General features: G+C 57.6%; 1 protein-coding gene across 1 annotated transcript; it reads left to right on the forward strand.

The window, feature by feature from the left end:
• LOC138769044 (ATP-dependent RNA helicase DDX19B) lies at window positions 1-26713 on the forward strand. The gene is made up of 12 exons (XM_069947211.1): window positions 1-131; window positions 16481-16538; window positions 17129-17200; window positions 21111-21246; window positions 22098-22190; window positions 22728-22830; window positions 23087-23201; window positions 23790-23967; window positions 24041-24278; window positions 24348-24510; window positions 24935-25126; window positions 25703-26713. The coding sequence occupies exons 1-12, from the start codon at window positions 75-77 to the stop codon at window positions 25762-25764; spliced, it is 1467 nt and encodes a 488-aa protein (XP_069803312.1). The 5' UTR covers window positions 1-74; the 3' UTR covers window positions 25765-26713.
• Window positions 26714-26836: the final 123 nt, after the last annotated feature.

A 26836-nucleotide genomic window follows, 5' to 3' on the forward strand; every position in this document is an offset into this window, starting at 1 on the left:
CATTCCCATTGGCTGGCTGCAGGCGGAAGCGGCTGCTTGTTTTGCAGGTTCCGGCGTTGAAGGTTTGGAGCACGATGGCGACCGATTCCTGGGCTCTGGCGGTGGACGAGCAGGAGGCGGCGGCCGAGTCGGTGAGGAGCCGGTGTACGGGCCTGGTGCTCGGCCCTGCTAGCTGGGACTCCTCGGACCACCCTGGTGTGATATCCGCCGGGGCTCCGCATAGTACAGCCGGGGGAGGAGGAGGGGGCCCCTACATAGTACAGGAGGAGGGGGCCCCTACATAGTACAGGAGAGGGAGGAGGAGGGGGCCCCTACATAGTACAGGAGAGGGAGGAGGAGGGGGCCCCTACATAGTACAGGAGAGGGAGGAGGAGGGGGCCCCTACATAGTACAGGAGAGGGAGGAGGAGGGGGCCCCTACATAGTACAGGAGAGGGAGGAGAAGGAGGGGGCCCCTACATAGTACAGGAGAGGGAGGAGGAGGAGGGGGCCCCTACATAGTACAGGAGAGGGAGGAGGAGGGGGCCCCTACATAGTACAGGAGAGGGAGGAGGAGGAGGGGGCCCCTACATAGTATAGCCAGGGGAGGAGGAGGGGGGCCCCTACATAGTACAGGAGAGGAAGGAGGAGGGGGCCCCTACATAGTACAGCAGGGGGAGGAGGAGGGGGCCCCTACATAGTACAGGAGAGGGAGGAGGAGGGGGCCCCTACATAGTACAGCAGGGGGAGGAGGAGGGGGCCCCTACATAGTACAGCAGGGGGAGGAGGAGGGGGCCCCTACATAGTACAGGAGAGGGAGGAGGAGGAGGGGCCCCTACATAGTACAGGAGAGGGAGGAGGAGGGGGGCCCCTACATAGTACAGGAGAGGGAGGAGGAGGGGGCCCCTACATAGTATAGCCAGGGGAGGAGGAGGAGGGGGCCCCTACATAGTACAGGAGAGGGAGGAGGAGAGGGCCCCTACATAGTACAGCCAGGGGAGGAGGAGGGGGCCCCTACATAGTACAGGAGAGGGAGGAGGAGGGGGCCCCTACATAGTACAGGAGAGGGAGGAGGAGGAGGGGGCCCCTACATAGTATAGCCAGGGGAGGAGGAGGGGGCCCCTACATAGTACAGGAGAGGGAGGAGGAGGGGGCCCCTACATAGTACAGGAGAGGGAGGAGGAGGGGGCCCCTACATAGTACAGGAGAGGGAGGAGGAGGGGGCCCCTACATAGTACAGGAGAGGGAGGAGGAGGAGGGGGCCCCTACATAGTATAGCCAGGGGAGGAGGAGGGGGCCCCTACATAGTACAGGAGAGGAAGGAGGAGGGGGCCCCTACATAGTACAGGAGAGGGAGGAGGAGGGGGGCCCCTACATAGTACAGGAGAGGGAGGAGGAGGAGGGGGCCCCTACATAGTACAGGAGAGGGAGGAGGAGGAGGGGGCCCCTACATAGTACAGGAGAGGGAGGAGGAGGAGGGGGCCCCTACATAGTACAGGAGACGGAGGAGGAGGGGGCCCCTACATAGTACAGCCAGGGGAGGAGGAGGAGGGGGCCCCTACATAGTACAGGAGAGGGAGGAGGAGGGGGGCCCCTACATAGTACAGGAGAGGGAGGAGGAGGGGGCCCCTACATAGTACAGCCAGGGGAGGAGGAGGAGGGGGCCCCTACATAGTACAGGAGAGGGAGGAGGAGGAGGGGGCCCCTACATAGTACAGGAGAGGGAGGAGGAGGGGGCCCCTACATAGTACAGGAGAGGAAGGAGGAGGGGGCCCCTACATAGTACAGGAGAGGAAGGAGGAGGGGGCCCCTACATAGTACAGGAGAGGAAGGAGGAGGGGGCCCCTACATAGTACAGGAGAGGGAGGAGGAGGAGGGGGCCCCTACATAGTACAGCCAGGGGAGGAGGAGGAGGGGGCCCCTACATAGTACAGGAGAGGGAGGAGGAGGGGGCCCCTACATAGTACAGGAGAGGGAGAAGGAGGGGGCCCCTACATAGTACAGGAGAGGGAGAAGGAGGGGGCCCCTACATAGTACAGGAGAGGGAGAAGGAGGGGCCCCTACATAGTACAGCCAGGGGAGGAGGAGGAGGGGGCCCCTACATAGTACAGGAGAGGGAGGAGGAGGAGGGGGGCCCCTACATAGTACAGGAGAGGGAGGAGGAGGAGGGGGGCCCCTACATAGTACAGGAGAGGGAGGAGGAGGAGGGGGCCCCTACATAGTACAGGAGAGGAAGGAGGAGGGGGCCCCTACATAGTACAGGAGAGGGAGGAGGAGGAGGGGGCCCTACATAGTACAGGAGAGGGAGGAGGAGGGGGCCCCTACTACATAGTACAGCCAGGGGAGGAGGAGGAGGGGGCCCCTACATAGTACAGGAGGAGGAGGGGGCCCCTACATAGTACAGGAGAGGGAGGAGGAGGAGGGGGCCCCTACATAGTACAGCCAGGGGAGGAGGAGGAGGGGGCCCCTACATAGTACAGGAGAGGGAGGAGGAGGGGGCCCCTACATAGTAAAGGAGAGGGAGGAGGAGGAGGGGGCCCCTACATAGTACAGGAGAGGGAGGAGGAGGAGGGGGCCCCTACATAGTACAGCCAGGGGAGGAGGAGGAGGGGGCCCCTACATAGTACAGGAGAGGGAGGAGGAGGGGGCCCCTACATAGTACAGGAGAGGGAGGAGGAGGGGGCCCCTACATAGTACAGCCAGGGGAGGAGGAGGAGGGGGCCCCTACATAGTACAGGAGAGGGAGGAGGAGGGGGCCCCTACATAGTACAGGAGAGGGAGGAGGAGGGGGCCCCTACATAGTACAGGAGAGGAAGGAGGAGGGGGGCCCCTACATAGTACAGGAGAGGGAGGAGGAGGGGGCCCCTACATAGTACAGCCAGGGGAGGAGGAGGAGGGGGCCCCTACATAGTACAGGAGAGGGAGGAGGAGGGGGCCCCTACATAGTACAGGAGAGGGAGGAGGAGGGGCCCCTACATAGTACAGGAGGGAAGGGAGGAGGAGGGCCCCTACATAGTACAGGAGAGAGGGAGGAGGAGGAGGGGTGCCCTACATAGTACAGCCAGGGGAGAGGAAGGGGGGCCCCTACATAGTACAGGAGAGGGAGAGGAGGAGGGGCCCCTACATAGTACAGGAGAGGGGAGGAGGAGGGGATGGAGCCCTACATAGTACAGGAGAGGGAGTGAGGAGGAGGGGCCCCTACATAGTTAACAGGAGAGGAGGATGAGGGAGGGGGCCCCTACATAGTACAGGAGAGAGGGATGGAGGGGAGGGGGGGCCCCTCACATAGTACAGGAGACGGAAGGAGGAGGGGGCCCCTAACATAAGTACAGCCAGGGAGGAGGAGAAGGGGGCCCCTACAGAGTAACAGGATAGGGAGGAGGAGGTGGGCCCCTACATAGTACAAGGAGAGGGGAGGGAGGAAGGGGGCCCCTACGATAGTACAAGCCGGGAGGAGGAGGGGGCCCCTAAAAAGTACAGGAGGAGGGGGCCCCTACATAGTACAGGAGAGGGAGGAGGAGGAGGGGCCCCTACATAGTAGCAGGAGAGGAAGGAGGAGGGGGGCCCCTACATAGTACAGGAAGGGAAGAGAGGAGGAGGGGGCCCCTAACATAGTACAGGAGAGGGAGGAGGAGGAGGGGGCCCCTACATATACAGGAGAGGAGGAGGAGGAGGAGGCGGGGCCCCTACATCGTACAGGAGCGGAGGAGGAGAGGGGGCCCCTACATAGTACAGGAGGAGGAGGAGGGGCCCCTACATAGTAGAGGAGAAAGGAGGGGGCCCCTACATAGTTACAGCCCAGGGGAGGAGAGGGAGAGGAGGGCCCCTACATAGTACAGCCAGGGGAGGAGGAGGAGGGGGCCCCTAATAGTACAGTAGGGAGGAGGAGGAGGGGGCCCCTACATAGTACAGGAGAGGGAGGAGGAGAGGGGGCCCCTACATAGTACAGCAGGGGGGGGGGGAGGAGGAGGAGGGGGCCCCTACATATAAAGGAGAGGGAGGAGGAGGGGGGCCCCTACATAGTACAGGAGAGGGAGGAGGAGGAGGGGGCCCCTACATAGTACAGGAGAGGGAGGAGGGGGCCCCTACATAGTACAGGAGAGGGAGGAGGAGGAGCCCCTACATAGTACAGGAGAGGGAGGAGGAGGAGCCCCTACATAGTACAGCCAGGGGAGGAGGAGGAGGAGGAGGAGGAGGAGGAGGGGGCCCCTACATAGTACAGGAGAGGGAGGAGGAGGAGCCCCTACATAGTACAGCCAGGGGAGGAGGAGGAGGAGGAGGGGGCCCCTACATAGTACAGGAGAGGGAGGAGGAGGAGCCCCTACATAGTACAGCCAGGGGAGGAGGAGGAGGAGGAGGAGGGGGCCCCTACATAGTACAGGAGAGGGAGGAGGAGGGGGCCCCTACATAGTACAGCCGGGGGAGGAGGAGGAGGAGGGGGCCCTACATAGTACAGGAGAGGGAGGAGGAGGGGGCCCCTACATAGTACAGCCGGGGGAGGAGGAGGAGGAGGGGGCCCTACATAGTACAGGAGAGGGAGGAGAGGGGGCCCCTACATAGTACAGCCGGGGGGAGGGAGGGGGGGCCCCCTACATAGTACAGCCAGGGGAGGAGGAGGAGGGGGCCCTACATAGTACAGGAGAGGGAGAGGAGGAGGGGGCCCCTACATAGTCCAGGAGAGAGGAGGAGGGGGCCCCTACATAGTACAGGAGGAGGAGGAGGGGGCCCCTACATAGTACAGGAGGAGGAGGGGGCCCCTACATAGTACCAGGGGGAGGAGGAGGAGGGGGCCCCTACATAGTACAAGCAGGGGAGGAGGAGGAGGGGGCCCCTACATAGTACAGGCAGGGGGAGGAGGAGGGGGGCCCACTACATAGTACCAGGGATGAGGGAGGAGGGGGCCCCTACATAGTACAGGGAGGAGAGAGGAGGGGGCCCCTACATAGTACAGGAGAGGGAGGAGGAGGGGGCCCCTACATAGTACAGGAGGGGAGGAGGAGGGGGCCCCTACATAGTACAGCCAGGGGAGGAAGGAGGAGGGGGCCCCTACATAGTACAGCCAGAGGGAGGAGGAGGGGGCCCCTACATAGTACAGCCAGGGGAGGAGGAGGAGGGCCCCTACATAGTACAGAGAGGGAGGAGGAGGGGGCCCCTACATGTACAGCAGGGGAGGGAGGAGGGGCCCTACATAGTACAGGAGAGGAGGAGGAGGGGGCCCCTACATAGTACAGCCAGGGGAGGAGGAGGAGGGGGCCCCCTACATAGTACAGCCGGGAGGGAGGAGGAGGGGGGCCCCTACATAGTACAGGAGAGGGAGGAGGAGGAGGGGCCCCTACATAGTACAGACAGGGAGGAGGAGGAGGGGGCCCCCTACATAGTACAGGAGAGGGAGGAGGAGGGGGGCCCTACATAGTAAAGGAGAGGGAGGAGGAGGAGGGGGCCCCTACATAGTACAGGAGAGGGGAGAGGAGGAGGGGGCCCCTACATATTACAGGAGAGGGAGGAGGAGGAGGAGGGGGCCCCTACATAGTACAGGAGAGGGAGGAGGAGGAGGAGGAGGGGGGCCCCTACATAGTACAGGAGATGGTAGGAGGAGGAGGGGGCCCCTACATAGTACAGGAGAGGGAGGAGGAGGAGAGTGGCCCATACATAGCAACAGGAGAGGGAGGGAGAGGAGGGGGCCCCTACATAGTACAGGAGAGGGAGGAGGAGGAGAGGGGCCCATACCATAGTACAGGAGAGGGAAGAGAGGAGGAGTGGGGTCCCCTACATAGTACAGGAGAGGGAAGAGGTAGGAGGGGGGGGCCCCTACATAGTGTACAGGAGAGGGAGGAGGAGGAGGAGGATGGGTGGCCCCTACATAGTACAGGAGAGGGAGGAGAGGAGGAGGAGGGGGCCACCTACAATAGTACAGGAAGATGGAGGAGGAGGAGGGGGCCCCTACATAGTACAGGAGGGAGGAGGAGGGAGGGGGCCCCTACATAGTACAGCCAGGGGATGGAGGAGGGAGGGGGCCCCTACATAGTACAGGCTCAGTGGTGAGGAGGAGGAGGGGGCCTCCTACATAGTACAGCCAGGGGAGGAGGAGGAGGGGGCCCCTACATAGTACAGGAGAGGGAGGAGGAGGAGGGGGCCCCTACATAGTACAGCCAGGGGAGGAGGAGGAGGGGGCCCCTACATAGTAAAGGAGAGGGAGGAGGAGGAGGGGGCCCCTACATAGTACAGGAGAGGGAGGAGGAGGAGGGGGCCCCTACATAGTACAGGAGAGGGAGGAGGGGGCCCCTACATAGTACAGGAGAGGGAGGAGGAGGGGGCCCCTACATAGTACAGGAGAGGGAGGAGGAGGGGGCCCCTACATAGTAAAGGAGAGGGAAGAGGAGGAGGAGGGGGCCCCTACATAGTACAGGAGAAGGAGGAGGAGGGGGCCCCTACATAGTACAGGAGGAGGAGGAGGGGGCCCCTACATAGTACAGGAGAGGGAGGAGGAGGAGGGGGCCCCTACATAGTACAGGAGAGGGAGGAGGAGGAGGGGGCCCCTACATAGTACAGCCAGGGGAGGAGGAGGAGGGGGCCCCTACATAGTACAGCCAGGGGAGGAGGAGGAGGGGGCCCCTACATAGTACAGCCAGGGGAGGAGGAGGAGGGGGCCCCTACATAGTACAGCCAGGGGAGGAGGAGGAGGGGGCCCCTACATAGTACAGCCAGGGGAGGAGGAGGAGGGGGCCCCTACATAGTACAGCCAGGGGAGGAGGAGGAGGGGGCCCCTACATAGTACAGCCAGGGGAGGAGGAGGAGGGGGCCCCTACATAGTACAGGAGGAGGAGGGGGCCCCTACATAGTACAGCCAGGGGAGGAGGGGGCCCCTACATAGTACAGCCAGGGGAGGAGGAGGAGGGGGCCCCTACATAGTACAGGAGAGGGAGGAGGAGGAGGGGGCCCCTACATAGTACAGGAGGAGGAGGGGGCCCCTACATAGTACAGGAGGAGGAGGGGGCCCCTACATAGTACAGGAGGAGGAGGGGGCCCCTACATAGTACAGCCAGGGGAGGAGGAGGAGGAGGGGGCCCCTACATAGTACAGCCAGGGGAGGAGGAGGAGGGGGCCCCTACATAGTACAGCCAGGGGAGGAGGAGGAGGGGGCCCCTACATAGTACAGCCAGGGGAGGAGGAGGGGGGGGGCCCTACATAGTACAGGAGAGGGAGGAGGAGGAGGGGGCCCCTACATAGTTACAGGAGAGGGAGGAGGAGGGGGCCCCTACATAGTACAGCCGGGGGAGGAGGAGGAGGGGGCCCCTACATAGTACAGCCAGGGGAGGAGGAGGAGGAGGGGGCCCCTACATAGTACAGCCAGGGGAGGAGGAGGAGGGGGCCCCTACATAGTACAGCCAGGGAGGAGGAGGAGGGGGCCCCTACATAGTACAGCCAGGGGAGGAGGAGGAGGGGGCCCTACATAGTACAGGAGAGGGAGGAGGAGGAGGGGGCCCTACATAGTACAGGAGAGGGAGGAGGAGGAGGGGGCCCCTACATAGTACAGGAGAGGGAGGAGGAGGGGGCCCCTACATAGTACAGCCGGGGGAGGAGGAGGAGGGGGCCCCTACATAGTACAGGAGAGGGAGGAGGAGGGGGCCCCTACATAGTACAGCCAGGGGAGGAGGAGGAGGGGGCCCCTACATAGTACAGCCAGGAGAGGGAGGAGGAGGGGGCCCCTACATAGTACAGCCAGGGGAGGAGGAGGAGGGGGCCCCTACATAGTACAGGAGAGGGAGGAGGAGGAGGGGGCCCCTACATAGTACAGGAGAGGGAGGAGGCCCCTACATAGTACAGGAGAGGGAGGAGGCCCCTACATAGTACAGGAGAGGGAGGAGGAGGAGGGGGCCCCTACATAGTACAGGAGAGGGAGGGAGGAGGAGGAGGGGGCCCCTACATAGTACAGGAGGAGGAGGAGGGGGCCCCTACATAGTACAGGAGGAGGAGGAGGGGGCCCCTACATAGTACAGGAGGAGGAGGAGGGGGCCCCTACATAGTACAGGAGGAGGAGGAGGGGGCCCCTACATAGTACAGGAGGAGGAGGAGGGGGCCCCTACATAGTACAGGAGGAGGAGGAGGGGGCCCCTACTAGTACAGGAGGAGGAGGAGGGGCCCCTACATAGTACAGGAGGAGGAGGAGGGGGCCCCTACATAGTACAGGAGGAGGAGGAGGGGGCCCTACATAGTACAGGAGGAGGAGGAGGGGGCCCCTACATAGTACAGGAGGAGGAGGAGGGGGCCCCTACATAGTACAGGAGGAGGAGGAGGGGGCCCCTACATAGTACAGCCAGGGGAGGAGGAGGAGGGGGCCCCTACATAGTACAGCCAGAGGAGGAGGAGGAGGGGGCCCCTACATAGTACAGCCAGGGGAGGAGGAGGAGGGGGCCCCTACATAGTACAGCCAGGGGAGGAGGAGGAGGGGGCCCTACATAGTACAGCCAGGGGAGGAGGAGGGGGCCCTACATAATACAGCCAGGGGAGGAGGAGGAGGGGGCCCTACATAGTACAGGAGAGGGAGGAGGAGGGGGCCCCTACATAGTACAGGAGAGGGAGGAGAAGGAGGAGGAGGGGGCCCCTACATAGTACAGCCGGGGGAGGAGGAGGGGGCCCCTACATAGTACAGGAGAGGGAGGAGGAGGAGGGGGCCCCTACATAGTACAGGAGAGTGAGGAGGAGGAGGAGGGGGCCCCTACATAGTACAGCCGGGGGAGGAGGAGGGGGCCCCTACATAGTACAGCCAGAGGAGGAGGAGGGGGCCCCTACATAGTACAGCCGGGGGGAGGAGGAGGGGGCCCCTACATAGTACAGGAGAGGGAGGAGGAGGGGGCCCCTACATAGTACAGGAGAGGGAGGAGGAGGGGGCCCCTACATAGTACAGGAGAGGGAGGAGGAGGGGGACCCCTACATAGTACAGGAGAGGGAGGAGGGGGACCCCTACATAGTACAGGAGAGGGAGGAGGGGGCCCCTACATAGTACAGCCGGGGGGGAGGAGGAGGGGGCCCCTACATAGTACAGGAGAGGGAGGAGGAGGGGGACCCCTACATAGTACAGGAGAGGGAGGAGGAGGGGGACCCCTACATAGTACAGGAGAGGGAGGAGGAGGGGGCCCCTACATAGTAAAGGAGAGGGAGGAGGAGGAGGGGGCCCCTACATAGTACAGGAGAGGGAGGAGGAGGAGGGGGGCCCCTACATAGTACAGCCAGGGGAGGAGGAGGAGGGGGCCCCTACATAGTACAGGAGAGGGAGGAGGAGGGGGGCCCCTACATAGTACAGGAGAGGGAGGAGGAGGGGGCCCTACATAGTACAGCCAGGGGAGGAGGAGGAGGGGGCCCCTACATAGTACAGGAGAGGGGAGGAGGAGGGGGCCCCTACATAGTACAGGAGAGGGAGGAGGAGGGGGCCCCTACATAGTACAGGAGAGGAAGGAGGAGGGGGCCCCTACATAGTACAGGAGAGGGAGGAGGAGGGGGGCCCCTACATAGTACAGCCAGGGGAGGAGGAGGAGGGGGCCCCTACATAGTACAGGAGAGGGAGGAGGAGGGGGCCCCTACATAGTACAGGAGAGGGAGGAGGAGGGGGCCCCTACATAGTACAGGAGAGGAAGGAGGAGGGGGCCCCTACATAGTACAGGAGAGGGAGGAGGAGGAGGGGGCCCCTACATAGTACAGCCGGGGGAGGAGGAGGGGGCCCCTACATAGTACAGGAGAGGGAGGAGGAGGAGGGGGCCCCTACATAGTACAGGAGAGGGAGGAGGAGGAGGGGGCCCCTACATAGTACAGGAGAAGGAGGAGGAGGGGGCCCCTACATAGTACAGGAGAGGGAGGAGGAGGAGGGGGCCCCTACATAGTACAGGAGACGGAGGAGGAGGGGGCCCCTACATAGTACAGCCAGGGGAGGAGGAGGAGGGGGCCCCTACATAGTACAGGAGAGGGAGGAGGAGGGGGCCCCTACATAGTACAGGAGAGGGAGGAGGAGGGGGCCCCTACATAGTACAGGAGAGGGAGGAGGAGGGGGCCCCTACATAGTACAGGAGAGGGAGGAGGAGGGGGCCCCTACATAGTACAGGAGAGGGAGGAGGAGGGGGCCCCTACATAGTACAGCCGGGGGAGGAGGAGGAGGGGGCCCCTACATAGTACAGGAGAGGGAGGAGGAGGAGGGGGCCCCTACATAGTACAGGAGAGGGAGGAGGAGGGGGCCCCTACATAGTACAGGAGAGGGAGGAGGAGGAGGGGGCCCCTACATAGTACAGGAGAGGGAGGAGGAGGAGGGGGCCCCTACATAGTACAGGAGGGGGCCCCTACATAGTACAGGAGAGGGAGGAGGAGGAGGGGGCCCCTACATAGTACAGCCAGGGGAGGAGGAGGAGGAGGGGGCCCCTACATAGTACAGCCGGGGGAGGAGGAGGAGGGGGCCCTACATAGTACAGGAGAGGGAGGAGGAGGGGGCCCCTACATAGTACAGGAGAGGGAGGAGGAGGGGGCCCCTACATAGTACAGGAGAGGGAGGAGGAGGGGGCCCCTACATAGTACACGAGAGGGAGGAGGAGGAGGGGGCCCCTACATAGTACAGGAGAGGGAGGAGGGGGCCCCTACATAGTACAGGAGAGGGAGGAGGAGGAGCCCCTACATAGTACAGGAGAGGGAGGAGGAGGAGCCCCTACATAGTACAGCCAGGGGAGGAGGAGGAGGAGGAGGAGGAGGAGGGGGCCCCTACATAGTACAGGAGAGGGAGGAGGAGGAGCCCCTACATAGTACAGCCAGGGGAGGAGGAGGAGGAGGGGGCCCCTACATAGTACAGGAGAGGGAGGAGGAGGAGCCCCTACATAGTACAGCCAGGGGAGGAGGAGGAGGAGGAGGAGGGGGCCCCTACATAGTACAGGAGAGGGAGGAGGAGGGGGCCCCTACATAGTACAGCCGGGGGAGGAGGAGGAGGAGGGGGCCCTACATAGTACAGGAGAGGGAGGAGGAGGGGGCCCCTACATAGTACAGCCAGGGGAGGAGGAGGAGGAGGGGGCCCCTACATAGTACAGCCGGGGGAGGAGGAGGGGGCCCCTACATAGTACAGGAGGAGGAGGGGGCCCCTACATAGTACAGCCAGGGGAGGAGGAGGGGGGCCCCTACATAGTACAGGAGAGGGAGGAGGAGGGGGCCCCTACATAGTACAGCCAGGGGAGGAGGAGGAGGGGGCCCCTACATAGTACAGCCAGGGGAGGAGGAGGGGGCCCCTACATAGTACAGCCAGGGGAGGAGGAGGGGGCCCCTACATAGTACAGGAGGAGGAGGGGGCCCCTTCATAGTACAGCCAGGGGAGGAGGAGGGGGGCCCCTACATAGTACAGGAGAGGGAGGAGGAGGGGGCCCCTACATAGTACAGCCAGGGGAGGAGGAGGGGGCCCCTACATAGTACAGCCAGGGGAGGAGGAGGGGGCCCCTACATAGTACAGGAGGAATAGGGGGCCCCTACATAGTACAGCCAGGGGAGGAGGAGGGGGCCCCTACATAGTACAGCCAGGGGAGGAGGAGGGGGCCCCTACATAGTACAGCAGGGGGAGGAGGAGGGGGCCCCTACATAGTACAGGAGAGGGAGGAGGAGGGGGCCCCTACATAGTACAGCCAGGGGAGGAGGAGGAGGGGGCCCCTACATAGTACAGCCAGGGGAGGAGGAGGAGGGGGCCCCTACATAGTACAGGAGAGGGAGGAGGAGGAGGGGGCCCCTACATAGTACAGCCAGGGGAGGAGGAGGAGGGGGCCCCTACATAGTACAGGAGAGGGAGGAGGAGGGGGCCCCTACATAGTAAAGGAGAGGGAGGAGGAGGAGGGGGCCCCTACATAGTACAGGAGAGGGAGGAGGAGGAGGGGGCCCCTACATAGTACAGGAGAGGGAGGAGGAGGAGGAGGGGGCCCCCTACATAGTACAGGAGAGGGAGGAGGAGGAGGAGGAGGGGGCCCCCTACATAGTACAGGAGAGGGAGGAGGAGGAGGGGGCCCCTACATAGTACAGGAGAGGGAGGAGGAGGAGGGGGCCCCTACATAGTACAGGAGAGGGAGGAGGAGGAGGGGGCCCCTACATAGTACAGGAGAGGGAGGAGGAGGAGGGGGCCCCTACATAGTACAGGAGAGGGAAGAGGAGGAGGAGGGGGCCCCTACATAGTACAGGAGAGGGAAGAGGAGGAGGAGGGGGCCCCTACATAGTACAGGAGAGGGAGGAGGAGGAGGAGGGGGCCCCTACATAGTACAGGAGAGGGAGGAGGAGGAGGAGGGGGCCCCTACATAGTACAGGAGAGGGAGGAGGAGGAGGGGGCCCCTACATAGTACAGGAGAGGGGAGGAGGAGGAGGGGGCCCCTACATAGTACAGCCAGGGGAGGAGGAGGAGGGGGGCCCCTACATAGTACAGCCAGGGGAGGAGGAGGAGGGGGCCCCTACATAGTACAGCCAGGGGAGGAGGAGGAGGGGGCCCCTACATAGTACAGGAGAGGGAGGAGGAGGAGCCCCTACATAGTACAGCCAGGGGAGGAGGAGGAGGGGGCCCCTACATAGTACAGGAGAGGAGGAGGAGGAGGGGGCCCTACATAGTACAGGAGAGGGAGGAGGAGGAGGGGGCCCCTACATAGTACAGGAGAGGGAGGAGGGGGCCCCTACATAGTACAGGAGAGGGAGGAGGAGGGGGGCCCCTACATAGTACAGGAGAGGGAGGAGGAGGGGGCCCCTACATAGTAAAGGAGAGGGAAGAGGAGGAGGAGGGGGGCCCCTACATAGTACAGGAGAAGGAGGAGGAGGGGGCCCCTACATAGTACAGGAGGAGGAGGAGGGGGGCCCCTACATAGTACAGGAGAGGGAGGAGGAGGAGGGGGCCCCCTACATAGTACAGGAGAGGGAGGAGGAGGAGGGGGCCCCTACATAGTACAGCCAGGGGAGGAGGAGGAGGGGGCCCCTACATAGTACAGCCAGGGGAGGAGGAGGAGGGGGCCCCTACATAGTACAGCCAGGGGAGGAGGAGGAGGGGGCCCCTACATAGTACAGCCAGGGGAGGAGGAGGAGGGGGGCCCCTACATAGTACAGCCAGGGGAGGAGGAGGAGGGGGCCCCTACATAGTACAGCCAGGGGAGGAGGAGGAGGGGGCCCCTACATAGTACAGCCAGGGGAGGAGGAGGAGGGGGCCCCTACATAGTACAGGAGGAGGAGGGGGCCCCTACATAGTACAGCCAGGGGAGGAGGGGGCCCCTACATAGTACAGCCAGGGGAGGAGGAGGAGGGGGCCCCTACATAGTACAGGAGAGGGAGGAGGAGGAGGGGGCCCCTACATAGTACAGGAGGAGGAGGGGGCCCCTACATAGTACAGGAGGAGGAGGGGGCCCCTACATAGTACAGGAGGAGGAGGGGGCCCCTACATAGTACAGCCAGGGGAGGAGGAGGAGGGGGCCCCTACATAGTACAGCCAGGGGAGGAGGAGGAGGGGGCCCCTACATAGTACAGCCAGGGGAGGAGGAGGAGGGGGCCCCTACATAGTACAGCCAGGGGAGGAGGAGGAGGGGGCCCTACATAGTACAGGAGAGGGAGGAGGAGGAGGGGGCCCCTACATAGTACAGGAGAGGGAGGAGGAGGGGGCCCCTACATAGTACAGCCGGGGGAGGAGGAGGAGGGGGCCCCTACATAGTACAGCCAGGGGAGGAGGAGGAGGAGGGGGCCCCTACATAGTACAGCCAGGGGAGGAGGAGGAGGGGGCCCCTACATAGTACAGCCAGGGGAGGAGGAGGAGGGGGCCCCTACATAGTACAGCCAGGGGAGGAGGAGGAGGGGGCCCTACATAGTACAGGAGAGGGAGGAGGAGGAGGGGGCCCCTACATAGTACAGGAGAGGGAGGAGGAGGGGGCCCCTACATAGTACAGCCGGGGGAGGAGGAGGAGGGGGCCCCTACATAGTACAGAAGAGGGAGGAGGAGGGGGCCCCTACATAGTACAGCCAGGGGAGGAGGAGGAGGGGGCCCCTACATAGTACAGCCGAGGGCGGAGGAGGTGGGGGCCCCTACATAGTACAGCCAGGGGAGGAGGAGGAGGGGGCCCCTACATAGTACAGGAGAGGGAGGAGGAGGAGGGGGCCCCTACATAGTACAGGAGAGGGAGGAGGCCCCTACATAGTACAGGAGAGGGAGGAGGCCCCTACATAGTACAGGAGAGGGAGGAGGAGGAGGGGGCCCCTACATAGTACAGGAGAGGGAGGGAGGAGGAGGAGGGGGCCCCTACATAGTACAGGAGGAGGAGGAGGGGGCCCCTACATAGTACAGGAGGAGGGGGCCCCTACATAGTACAGGAGGAGGAGGAGGGGGCCCCTACATAGTACAGGAGGAGGAGGAGGGGGCCCCTACATAGTACAGGAGGAGGAGGAGGGGGCCCCTACATAGTACAGGAGGAGGAGGAGGGGGCCCCTACATAGTACAGGAGGAGGAGGAGGGGGCCCCTACATAGTACAGGAGGAGGAGGAGGGGGCCCCTACATAGTACAGGAGGAGGAGGAGGGGGCCCCTACATAGTACAGGAGGAGGAGGAGGGGGCCCCTACATAGTACAGCCAGGGGAGGAGGAGGAGGGGGCCCCTACATAGTACAGCCAGAGGAGGAGGAGGGGGCCCCTACATAGTACAGCCAGGGGAGGAGGAGGAGGGGGCCCCTACATAGTACAGCCAGGGGAGGAGGAGGAGGGGGCCCTACATAGTACAGCCAGGGGAGGAGGAGGGGGCCCTACATAATACAGCCAGGGGAGGAGGAGGAGGGGGCCCTACATAGTACAGGAGAGGGAGGAGGAGGGGGCCCCTACATAGTACAGGAGAGGGAGGAGAAGGAGGAGGAGGGGGCCCCTACATAGTACAGCCGGGGGAGGAGGAGGGGGCCCCTACATAGTACAGGAGAGGGAGGAGGAGGGGGCCCCTACATAGTACAGCCAGAGGAGGAGGAGGGGGCCCCTACATAGTACAGCCGGGGGAGGAGGAGGGGGCCCCTACATAGTACAGGAGAGGGAGGAGGAGGGGGCCCCTACATAGTACAGGAGAGGGAGGAGGAGGGGGCCCCTACATAGTACAGGAGAGGGAGGAGGAGGGGGACCCCTACATAGTACAGGAGAGGGAGGAGGGGGACCCCTACATAGTACAGGAGAGGGAGGAGGGGGCCCCTACATAGTACAGCCGGGGGGAGGAGGAGGGGGCCCCTACATAGTACAGGAGAGGGAGGAGGAGGGGGACCCCTACATAGTACAGGAGAGGGAGGAGGAGGGGGACCCCTACATAGTACAGGAGAGGGAGGAGGAGGGGGACCCCTACATAGTACAGAAGAGGGAGGAGGAGGGGGACCCTACATAGTACAGAAGAGGGAGGAGGAGGGGGCCCCTACATAGTACAGGAGAGGGAGGAGGAGGGGGCCCCTACATAGTACAGGAGAGGGAGGAGGAGGGGGCCCCTACATAGTACAGGAGAGGGAGGAGGAGGAGGGGGCCCCTACATAGTACAGCCTGGGGAGGAGGAGGAGGGGGCCCCTACATAGTACAGAAGAGGGAGGAGGAGGGGGCCCCTACATAGTACAGGAGAGGGAGGAGGAGGGGGCCCCTACATAGTACAGCCAGGGGAGGAGGAGGGGGCCCCCCAGATAGTACAGGAGGGGGAGGAGCAGGACCCCATGTATAATGGGGTGAATATTGCCCCCCCCCCCTTCTAGTCCAGGATGAGGCGCCCTCACCCTCCTATTATATCCCTGCCTCTCCAGCTGGTGCAGAACTACGACTCCCATCATGTCAGGACAATCTCCAGTGTTTGTACCTCTGACTTTTGTTAGGCTATGATATGGGGTGTGGTGGTAAAGCCACGGACCTCAGAGCATGATGGGAGTTGTAGTTTGGATGGGATCGCCCAAGGCCCCGGTGTCTGTGCTCTGGATGATGGGAATCTAAATGCTGTATTGTATGTTATGGGGACTAGAGACAGTCCCCATGTCTGGTCTTAGACCCCTTCAACCTCATGAGCCAGGGTCTGTATGTGGGGGACAGCGCTCCGGGCAGGGTCTGGTGCTGGAGCCGCATCCTCCTGCAGATTAGATGTCATTATAATTTACCAGGATCTCTGGAGAAGGTAATGTGGCGCAGGAATCTCCCAGCATTCCCTGCTTGTTCAGTGTCTGCGCACAGTCTCTTTCCTGAGGATGTCAAAGATCTTGGAAAATTCTTCAGAATAGAAGATTCTCAAAATGGATAAACCATGAATATACAATGACCCCACCAGCAGAGTAGTGAGTGCAGCTCTGGGGTATAATACAGGATGTAACTCAGGATCAGTAATGTAACAACATGCAGGGGTGTTGTATTAGTAGTAAGGCATGGATATAAGGAGCATGTTGGGAGGTTACAGATAAAGGGGTCTGGCTGTGGGCCACCTCAGATACTGGTGGTCCTTTTTATCTCATGATTTCCTCTGATCGGTGTCTTTCTCTCTTCCTCAGCTAAACAAGCTGCACCTAAAAGAAGATAAAACAGAGACCCCGAAACCTGAGAGTAACGGTGAGTTTTGGGGGGGGCCCTGGGGAAGAGGTGGTCTCTAGCAGCGCTGAGACCTGAGAGATGGTGATGCTATGCCCACTGAGAGGGATCTGCTGAGCTCTATGCAGTCAGTGGGTAGTCTACCATGTCTCTGCTGTGTTGTACCTGCAGATGACTTGTCCTTTATGGCCTATACCTGGTTATGTGCCGCAGTACATTCTCCATAGGATACACACGTCATCATAGCTGTCGTGTCGTCAGCCACATTCGGTTACGTTTTGAGTTAAAGGAAAAATTCTGAAACTACGGTATATAACTTGGTTGTTCTGTAATGAGGGGGGGATCTGAGGAGTGGGGGTATAGCTGGGTTGGGGTCTAGGGGTATCTCTTACCTCGCATCCATAGCATATCAGCATCTCTGGGTGTTATAGGACAAGCTGACACTGAGCTCTGAGAACCCGGCTGGTAAGGAGACTGAAACCCTGGAAGGTGACTGCACCTCCTCAGCTGGCCCAGGTCTGCACCTATAGGCAGACATGATGGGGGGGGGGGGGGGGGGGGTCTATCGGGTGAAGCCCCCTGTGCTTACGGCTTCCCTCCTCTTATCCCAGGCACCAATTCTGCAGACAATGCGGCTGAGAAGGCAAACAACGGAGAAGAGAAGTCCGAGGATGATGATAAAGGTGAGCTGTGTGATGTCATTAGGACAAGCCGCTGCCGCACACTGCGGTGATGCCACGCTGACTAGAGGCAGAGACCTAGAGACCTGGAAAATATTCAAAACCATAGAGTGTTTGCCTCACCGAACAGGACCCCTCTGTCCAGATACAAATCCACAAAAAGTCAGCAGGAGACTCTCAATGAAAACGTGATTCCTTTATTCACACGTTACTTCCGCAATGTTTCGGCTGGTTCTCTTGAGAGAGGCTGAGAACCAGCCGACATGTTGCGCAAGTAACGTGTGAGTAAAAGAATCTTTGAGAGGTCCTGTCTCCCGCTGAATTTTTGTGGATTTTTTTTAAATGGAATGTGTCACCTACATTTTCTGATTAGAGTCAGATACTAATGCTTTTATTGCTTTTATTTTGTATAGCGCACACAGATTCGCAGCACTTTACATAGTTTTGCCAATTATTACTCCCTGTCCCCCATAGGGCTCTAAATCCACCTATCTGTATGTTTTTGGGTGTGGGAGGAAACCGGAGTACCCGGAGGAAACCCACGCAAACACGGAGAGTACATACACTTTGCAGATGTTTCCCTTGGTGGGATTTGAACCCAGGACCCCAGCGCTGCAAGGCTACAGTGCTAACCACTGTGCTTATGGGGGGCTGTTCTTATAGGGGAACTTCAGATAAGGAAAACTGGTTTTCTATTAAAAGTACATTAAAGGTTCTATAGATTTGTCTGCATAATGTATTACCATATCTGTACGGTTCTGCCACACTGGTAGCTGATAGAAATCCAGGAAGTGAAAAAAAAAAAATGGCCTCTGTGCCAATCCACATTGTCTCCTGCTCCTTCTGCTTTCCCTCCTTAGGAGACAAATATTCCATGCCTCTGTCTCACATAGTGTGTGTTTGCTGAGATCAGGCTAATAATGCAGACGTCGCAGGGCGTGATGTCACAGGAGGCGGGGCTGGATCCCACAATCCCCTGAGTGATTCACCATCTCTGACCGGCCAGAAGCAGCTGCTGCAACTTTACTGATTGTGCAAAACTCTGCAGTGAAATTAGGGCTGTGTTCACACATACTGGAGTTGCCTTTAAGAGCGACTTTCTTCACATCTTGCTCAGCTCTGCTACGTAGTGCGGGTGTCGGCTCTGCTAGACAGCTGGCTCAGCTCTGCTACTTTACTGACTGAACTCTACTTATAATGGTAAAGGTCATTGCTCGGTTACCATGACAACGATTTTGTCTCAATGACATGAGTAAGATTAAGGACCTTTCATCTTCTATTGGCCAATAGTGGACATGTGACTGTGTGGATGTTGTAAAGCATTGGCTGACTAGCTTAGAATCTCTATTGGCTGCTATATTTCAGCTATTTGCATATGTGCTGTGATTGGCTGTTAGCGTTTAGAGTGTGGCCATTATTTCCAATGGGCCATTATCTCCTATGGGAAATTAGCGGTCTTTAAACATAAATTTCTTAAAAACAACAAATCCGATCTGAACCAAAAATAGATATCACACCTGTCAATCCCGAGGGCTTCGCAACGGAGTCTGTGCGCAAAGCAGTTTGGGCTGTATTAATCGCAGAAGAAACGGAAGAAGAATACGGATTACAATATAGGGGGTTTTTCAAGCACTATAATTAGGCTAAACAGCAGAGAGGATCAGAGCCGCCACTGCCAATCCCACCTGGAGAAAAAAACAGACACAAACAGTATATCCCATGTAAGATAAAATGGGATAAAGTCCTTATTGTGGGACTCAAAAGATAAAAGATGCTCCATCATAATATGTGCATGGAGATGAGGAGAAAAAAAAATTCTTTACTTTATTCCAATATCTGCGTTACAGGCAGAGAATACAGGGTGCTGTGTGGTGTTACAGGTAGAGAATACAGTGCTGTGTGGTGTTACAGGTAGAGAATACAGCGTGCTGTGTGGTGTTACAGGTAGAGAATACAGCGCGCTGTGTGGTGTTACAGGTAGAGAATACAGTGCTGTTTGGTGCTACAGGTAGAGAATACAGCGTGCTGTGTGGTGTTACAGGTAGAGAATACAGTGTGCTGTGTGGTGTTACAGGTAGAGAATACAGTGTGCTGTGTGGTGTTACAGGTAGAGAATACAGCGTGCTGTGTGGTGTTACAGGTAGAGAATACAGTGTGCTGTGTGGTGTTACAGGTAGAGAATACAGCGTGCTGTGTGATGTTACAGGTAGAGAATACAGTGTGCTGTGTGGTGTTACAGGTAGAGAATACAGTGCTGTGTGGTACAGGTAGGGAATACAGCGTGCTGTGTGGTGTTACAGGTAGAGAATACAGTGCTGTGTGGTGTTACAGGTAGAGAATACGTTGTCCTGTGTGGTGTTACAGGTAGAGAATACAGTGTGGTGTTACAGGTAGAGAATACAGCGCGCTGTGTGGTGTTACAGGTAGAGAATACAGTGTGCTGTGTGGTGTTACAGGTAGAGAATACAGTGTGCTGTGTGGTGTTACAGGTAGAGAATACAGTGTGCTGTGTGGTGTTACAGGTAGAGAATACAGCGTGCTGTGTGCTACAGGTAGAGAGTACAGCGTGCTGTGTGGTGTTACAGGTAGAGAATACAGCGTGCTGTGTGGTGTTACAGGTAGTGAATACAGCGTGCTGTGTGGTGTTACAGGTAGAGAATACAGTGTGCTGTGTGGTGTTACAGGTAGAGAATACAGCGTGCTGTGTGGTGTTACAGGTAGAGAATACAGCGTGCTGTGTGGTGTTACCAATAGAGAATACAGCGTGCTATGTGGTGTTACAGGTAGAGAATACAGCGTGCTGTGTGGTGTTACAGGTAGAGAATACAGTGTGCTGTGTGGTGTTACAGGTAGAGAATACAGCGTGCTGTGTGGTGTTACAGGTAGAGAATACAGCGTGCTGTGTGGTGTTACCAATAGAGAATACAGCGTGCTATGTGGTGTTACAGGTAGAGAATACAGTGTGCTGTGTGGTGTTACAGGTAGAGAATACAGCGCTGTGTGGTGTTACAGGTAGAGAATACAGCGTGCTGTGTGGTGTTACAGGTAGAGAATACAGTGCTGTGTGGTGTTACAGGTAGAGAATACAGCGTGCTGTGTGGTGTTACAGGTAGAGAATACAGCGTGCTGTGTGGTGTTACAGGTAGAGAATACAGCGTGCTGTGTGGGTGGGAACACAATAAAATGATAAAGTGCAGCAAATAATTCAGTTACACAATAAAAACTGCAATGTATGAACAAAGCCTAGATGTTCTGCAACAGCTTTGGGTTGGGAATGGGCGAGTGGAGGACTGTGATCAACAGCTGAGGGAAAGCAATGCATTCTGGAACCAGTACTGCATTCTGGGAACTGCTCAACCAGGAAGTACAGAAAAACAATACAGAACAAAACCCCCCAAAACAAATAGATTTTTGGTAGTTTCAAAACTGGGTTAGATAGGTAAGTAATGCTTTATGCTTCTGCAGAAGGTTTATTTTTTTTTTTTTAACCTCTACCTGGAGTTCCTCTTCAACAGCATTTAGTGACCTGCTTTACAGCAAGCCTTATGGACGTAGATGGCAATAGACAATAGATTAATGTGAGACATTACTGAGCGCGCTCTGTGACCTGTGAAGGGGTCATTTCACAGGGCACTGCTATTATCTGCTGGTGTCACGCAATGCTGTACAGATCACTTTACTGCGGCCTCCTTTTATCACCACAGACACAGCAGGAAGTCTCAGCTAAGTTTTAGCCCCAGTTGTAAGAATGAGAACTGCAAGATATCAGGATTATGTTATAATAGAGAAAAATGGGAAAACTAGAAAAAATGTCACAAAATGCCTTGCAGCAGGGAGTTTGTCAACATGTGGTCGTGTCCTGACTCGGCACCACCACGGTATATTCACTTCTCCTTTCATTATCTCCCCCCAGAGGATCGAGCCGCGCAGTCCCTGCTCAATAAGCTGATCCGGAATAACCTGGTGAACACCACCAACCAAGTGGAGGTTCTGCAGCGTGACCCCAACTCCCCCCTGTATTCTGTGAAGTCCTTCGAGGAGCTGAGGCTGTAAGTTCTATTCTGGGGAGACTGTTATAGACTGGTGTTATAAGATGGTGTCCCCTGAGGTACAAAAAACTACAACTCTTAGCATGCCCTGACAGCTGATGGCTGGAGATCAGTGTCCTAGAGCAGAGGTGCCAACTCGGGGACCTCCAACTGTTGCAAAACTACGACTCCCGTCATAACTAAAGCTTTGGTTGTCCGTGCACTATGGGAGTTGTAGTTCTGCAACAACTGGGGTGGCTGGAGTTTGACTCCCATGTCCTATACAATGTATAACACTGTCGGGGCATGCTGGGAGTTGTAGTGTTGCTCACTGGTGGAGTCCAATAAGTTCCACACATTAGGGTTGAGCTGCTCCTCAGCATGGTGAAGCTCTGGCTGTTATACGGTAATGCCGGATGCATCCAGATATTCTGGGTTATTCTGCCGGTCGCAGTAATGTGCATCCACTGCGAAGGAGCCGCTCTAATTACATTACCCAGCCAAATCTCTCGCCTACGTCTCCACGGCAACTAGCTCCAAGAAGGCGCGACCCCCCCCCCCCAAGCACGTAGGCTCTGAGGCCTCTAACAGCGTCTTCTCAATCCGTAATGACTGGCATCGGCTCCTCCAAAACAGATGTGCCCCTCCGGCCATGGATAAACTCTGCCCTATGGTTTCCTTGGCGCAGAAATGAACCTAATGTGCGCAGATCTCTGATCTCTCTGTGGAAGTGAGGAAGAATGTAAATCGTAGAGTCTGGGGTAGTGGGCAGAAGGGGGGGGGATTTTGGGGTCCCTGGGGGGGTCCTGTAGTTTCCATTCTCTGCTCCGTCCTAGGGATTTGCCTTCTTACACTTATATTTGGCTTTTCAGGAAGCCGCAACTTCTGCAAGGAGTTTATGCCATGGGCTTTAACAGGCCTTCAAAGATCCAGGAGAACGCCCTGCCCATGATGCTGGCAGAGCCGTAAGTAGCTGGTGTATGGGAGGGCTTCTCAGCCTGGGGGGAGTCACATACAGTGGGGAGGGGTCCTCATACTGGGGGGAGTGACATATATATAGTGGGGAGGGGTCCTCATACTGGGGGGAGTCACATATAGTGGGGAGGGGTCCTCATACTGGGGGGAGTCACATATATATAGTGGGGAGGGGTCCTCATACTGGGGGGGGGGGGGGGGAGTCACATGTAGTGGGGCAGGGTCCCCATACTGGGGGGGGGGGGGGGGGGAGTCACATGTAGTGGGGCAGGGTCCCCATACTGGGGGGGGGGGGGGGGGGGGGGGGGGGGGAGTCACATGTAGTGGGGCAGGGTCCCCATACTGGGGGGGGGGGAGTCACATGTAGTGGGGCAGGGTCCCCATACTGGGGGGGGGGGGGGAGTCACATGTAGTGGGGCAGGGTCCCCATACTGGGGGGGGGGGGGGGAGTGGTCCCCATACTGGGGGGATTTACATACCATGGGGGGCTCTAGGTAACACTCACTGTCTGATGCTGCATCTCACAGGCCCCAGAACCTCATTGCTCAGTCACAGTCCGGCACAGGGAAGACGGCCGCCTTTGTATTGGCCATGTTATCCAGAGTCAACCCAGCAAATAAATACCCACAGGTAAGTGTAAATGGGTATGTATAGTACCAACGTACTGGTGGTTTATGCCCCAGAGCTGCAATCGCATGCATACGTTATCTCATACTGATCCTGAGTTACATACTGTATTGGGAGTACAGCTCTGGAGTATAATACAGTAGGAAACTCTGGATCAGTAATGTATGTACACAGTAACCTCACCAGCAGAATAGTGAGTGCGGCTCTGAAGTGTAATAGAAGAAAAGCAGGTGCCATCTTGATATCACTCTCTCCGCAGTGCCTGTGTCTCTCTCCCACATATGAGCTCGCTCTGCAGACCGGAAAAGTCATTGAACAGATGGGGAACTTCTACCCGGAGCTGAAGCTGGCCTACGCTGTACGAGGAAACAAATGTGAGTGACATATGGTGGAACCGTATAACAGGCTGCCAGGTCTATATCCTGTGGGTCACTCTGTTCCTTCACATCAGAATATAAGGGAATGGCTGGAATGGCGGTGGGTGGAAGCGTTCCTCTGACTATGGTCTCCTGGTGTGACTCTTGGTTGCAGGTGTTTTGGGCTGTGGGTATGGGGTCTCTTCTATACGGCGCCAGGAGACCCTCATCTGCTCTTTTCAGCCTTGGTTCAAGTTTGGACCCTTCTCTGGTGCTTTAGTACAGTGTTCAGTATAGGGCCGTTACTGGCCGTCACTTTTAATATAAGAAATTATAGCCAGGATCTCCACCAGAGCGGACTCGTCTGATTGGCTGAGTGGTCTGTGCATCATTTCCCCCTAAGTCATGATATCACAGCTTGGAGGGGGGGGGGGTTGAGTGCCTTCCGGCAGGGGTCCCAGGACCGGTCAGCTGGCCAGATGTATGCTCCTGCCTCCTGTCGCATCCTTGCTGGGGCCGGACTTAAGATCGCTCATCTGTAGTCTATAATGTTGTGTTGCTCCATGTGGCAGTGCCGTGTAACAGATCTCTTTCCTGTCTGGGCAGTGGAGCGTGGGCAGAAGGTTGCTGAACAGATAGTTATCGGGACCCCCGGCACCGTGCTGGACTGGTGCTCCAAGCTGAGATTCATCGATCCCAAGAAGATGAAGGTGTTTGTGCTGGATGAAGCGGATGTCATGATAGCAACACAGGGACACCAGGACCAGAGCATCCGCATCCAGAGGTGAGCGCTGGGCTTGTGGCTGTGGCCGCGTGTAGCAGGGCTTGCAGGACACTGATGGCGTTGTGCTTTGCAGGATGCTGCCGCGGGATTGCCAAATGCTCCTGTTCTCAGCCACATTTGAGGATTCTGTGTGGAGATTTGCTCAGAAAGTCGTCCCTGAACCGAACATCATAAAGCTGAAGCGAGAAGAGGAGACTCTGGACACCATCAAGCAGTACTATGTGCTCTGCAACAGCCGCGAGGAGAAGTTCCAGGCCCTGTGTAACATCTATGGATCCATCACCATAGCACAAGCCATGATCTTCTGCCATGTGAGTGCCGCCATTGGGGGATGGGCAGGCTTATCTATTCCATGTACTGATGCGTAATATTTACTGCAGACCAGAAAAACAGCTTCATGGCTGGCAGGCGAGTTGTCTAAAGAAGGCCACCAGGTGGCGTTACTGAGCGGTGAGATGATGGTGGAGCAGAGGGCAGCAGTGATCGACCGATTCAGAGATGGCAAAGAAAAGGTTCTGGTTACCACCAATGTGTGCGCCAGAGGTGGGTAATGCCGCTGTACTGCCAGGTGAGCGGACCGCACTGTGGGCTGCCAGTTGTCTATGTGAACACTGCCTGAGGGCTACACACACCTGGCCATCTGGGTGAAGTGTCTCTATCTGCTGATGGCGTCTCGGGCCTTGTTCACACTGACCTGTGCCGATCGGACTGTCTGCATCTATGGATGTAAGGGGTTTCTGCGGCTCCACTTACATAGTCATTGCAGAATTGCATGTCTGGGAGCAGTGTGTGAGCGTGTATAAGAGGGATGGGGAACCTGGCGTCTTATAACTCATAGAAAACCCTATCATGCTAGACAGCCAACGCTCAAGGCATGGTGGGGTGTGTAGTCCTGCAACGTCTAGAGGGCGTCTGCTTCCCTTACAGTGTGCGGTGTCTCACTGTTCCCCCCCCCCTCTTCATCCAGGTATCGATGTGGAGCAGGTCTCTGTTGTCATTAACTTTGACCTCCCCGTGGACAAAGATGGAAATCCAGACAATGAGACGTATCTGCACAGAATTGGCCGCACTGGGCGCTTTGGCAAGAGGGGTCTGGCCATCAACATGGTGGACAGCAAGCACAGCATGAACATCCTGAGACAGATCGAGCAGCACTTCAGTAAGTCTGTGTGTAGTCTATGCAATGGTGGATGACGGGTCTGTATGCGATAGTGATGGGGGAGGAGAGGTCTGTACACTGTAGTGGGGGAGGAGGAGATTGCAGTGACCACCCTCTACCACCACTTCATTCCCATGGTATGGAGCGCTGTGATCCCATAGAGAGGATGGAGCGCTGTTCGGGTGTATGCCCCTCAATTAAGTTGATCCAGTGATCCGATGTAGAGACAAGCGAATTTACAAACCAAGCTGATGGCTTTGTTTGCTCGGTACTCTGCTTATATGCCGGCTGCCTTTTGATCTCTGAGCCGCTAAGCCCCGGGTGCCTGGAACACTGTGGGAAGTTTCCCAGGACTGGATCCAGCTTTTCCAGGCACCCGGGGCTTGGCGGCATGGAGCTCGAAGGCAGCCGGCGTATAAGCAGAGTACTGAGCAAACAAAGCGATTGTACTTTGTAATGTAAATTCACTTTTCTCTAATCGGATCCTGACGCCCATCTACAGGTGATGAGTTATAATGGCGGGAGGCCGCAGTCAGATGGAGCAGCCATGACACTTGTGTCTTTTCTTTCCATTAGATAAAACGATTGAGAAGTTGGATACAGACGACATTGATGAGATCGAGAAAATCAACAACTAAAGACCCCCCAGTGGCTTCTTCCCGACTCTACTGGGATCCCGTTACTGAGGACGTCACACATCAGGCGCCATAATGGCCTCCGACCTGGGAAGGAGACGGGGGGGGGGGGGGCAGCCGGCTCTCCCCATGTTTTTAGCCTAGTGTTAAGGAATTCTTAAACTTTTTTTCCCCTTTTGGCCCAGCGTTAGCCCTGTCAGGACTCCTCCAGCATCGGGGTTGTTCATCTGCTGGACCTGCTCCCCTCGGACACGAGTCACTTGGGACTATACTCCGACCTCCATGATGAGATTACAGAGCCATGGCCGCTCACATGATGGAGGGACTGTCAGATCATCCATGTTTTATTACACAGACTGGTTTTATTTTCCTACATTTTGTTGCCCTCTTGCGTCTTTGAACCCTCTGTGGTTAAGACGCCCCCCTCCCCCGCAGTATCAGCTATTTATTTTATTCTGGTTCTTTTCTATGCTTTATTATAGACTTTGCTATTAACTTCTTAGAGTTTCAGTAACTGGTGACTCGTGTAGAGACCAATGTCCCAGCATTCCCTGCTCCCTGGGCCAGGCATGCTGGGATATGGGGTATGCACTTGTATATGGAGGAGCTGGGGGTCCCGGCTGGTAGCTAATAAGTTCCGGTTCGGCCTCAGCAGTTACTAATCTCTCGGTGGTCGCTGGGTCGGGACCTGGGCCCCCTCCTCCCTTTCCTGTGTTTTGTTTTAGCATTTTGGTTTATAACTAAACGTCGCTTCAGGACAGAAGCAGGAAATTCTTTTACCAAGTAAAATTTAAAGGCAAAAACTGAGAAATTTGTACCTAAAGTTTTAGGAAAATGGACGATTTTAATTAGTTGACAGGAAACTTGTAGATAATGTGCAGGAGCGACGTCCGTGCCGGGGAGGGATGGATCCTGCTGCTCTTATGTTCAAATAAAGATGATGATGATGATGGTGGTGATCGGTGCGGCTGGTTATTACCATGTGACATCTCTGCTGTATACAGTATTGTGGGGGGATTGTAGTGTACAAGGGAGGGGGCTGTATACAGTATTGTGTGGGGGGATTGTAGTGTAC

Source organism: Dendropsophus ebraccatus, chromosome 12 (genome assembly GCF_027789765.1).
Source record: "Dendropsophus ebraccatus isolate aDenEbr1 chromosome 12, aDenEbr1.pat, whole genome shotgun sequence".
NCBI classification, from domain to species: Eukaryota; Metazoa; Chordata; class Amphibia; order Anura; family Hylidae; genus Dendropsophus; species Dendropsophus ebraccatus.

Bases quoted from the DNA above. Each gene is read 5' to 3' on its own strand.
- LOC138769044 (XM_069947211.1), top strand. From the start codon at position 75: ATGGCGACCGATTCCTGGGCTCTGGCGGTGGACGAGCAGGAGGCGGCG. The intron at 24,279-24,347 runs GTGAGTGCCGCC...TATTTACTGCAG, and splicing joins AAGCCATGATCTTCTGCCAT to ACCAGAAAAACAGCTTCATG. The intron at 24,511-24,934 runs GTGGGTAATGCC...CTCTTCATCCAG, and splicing joins CACCAATGTGTGCGCCAGAG to GTATCGATGTGGAGCAGGTC.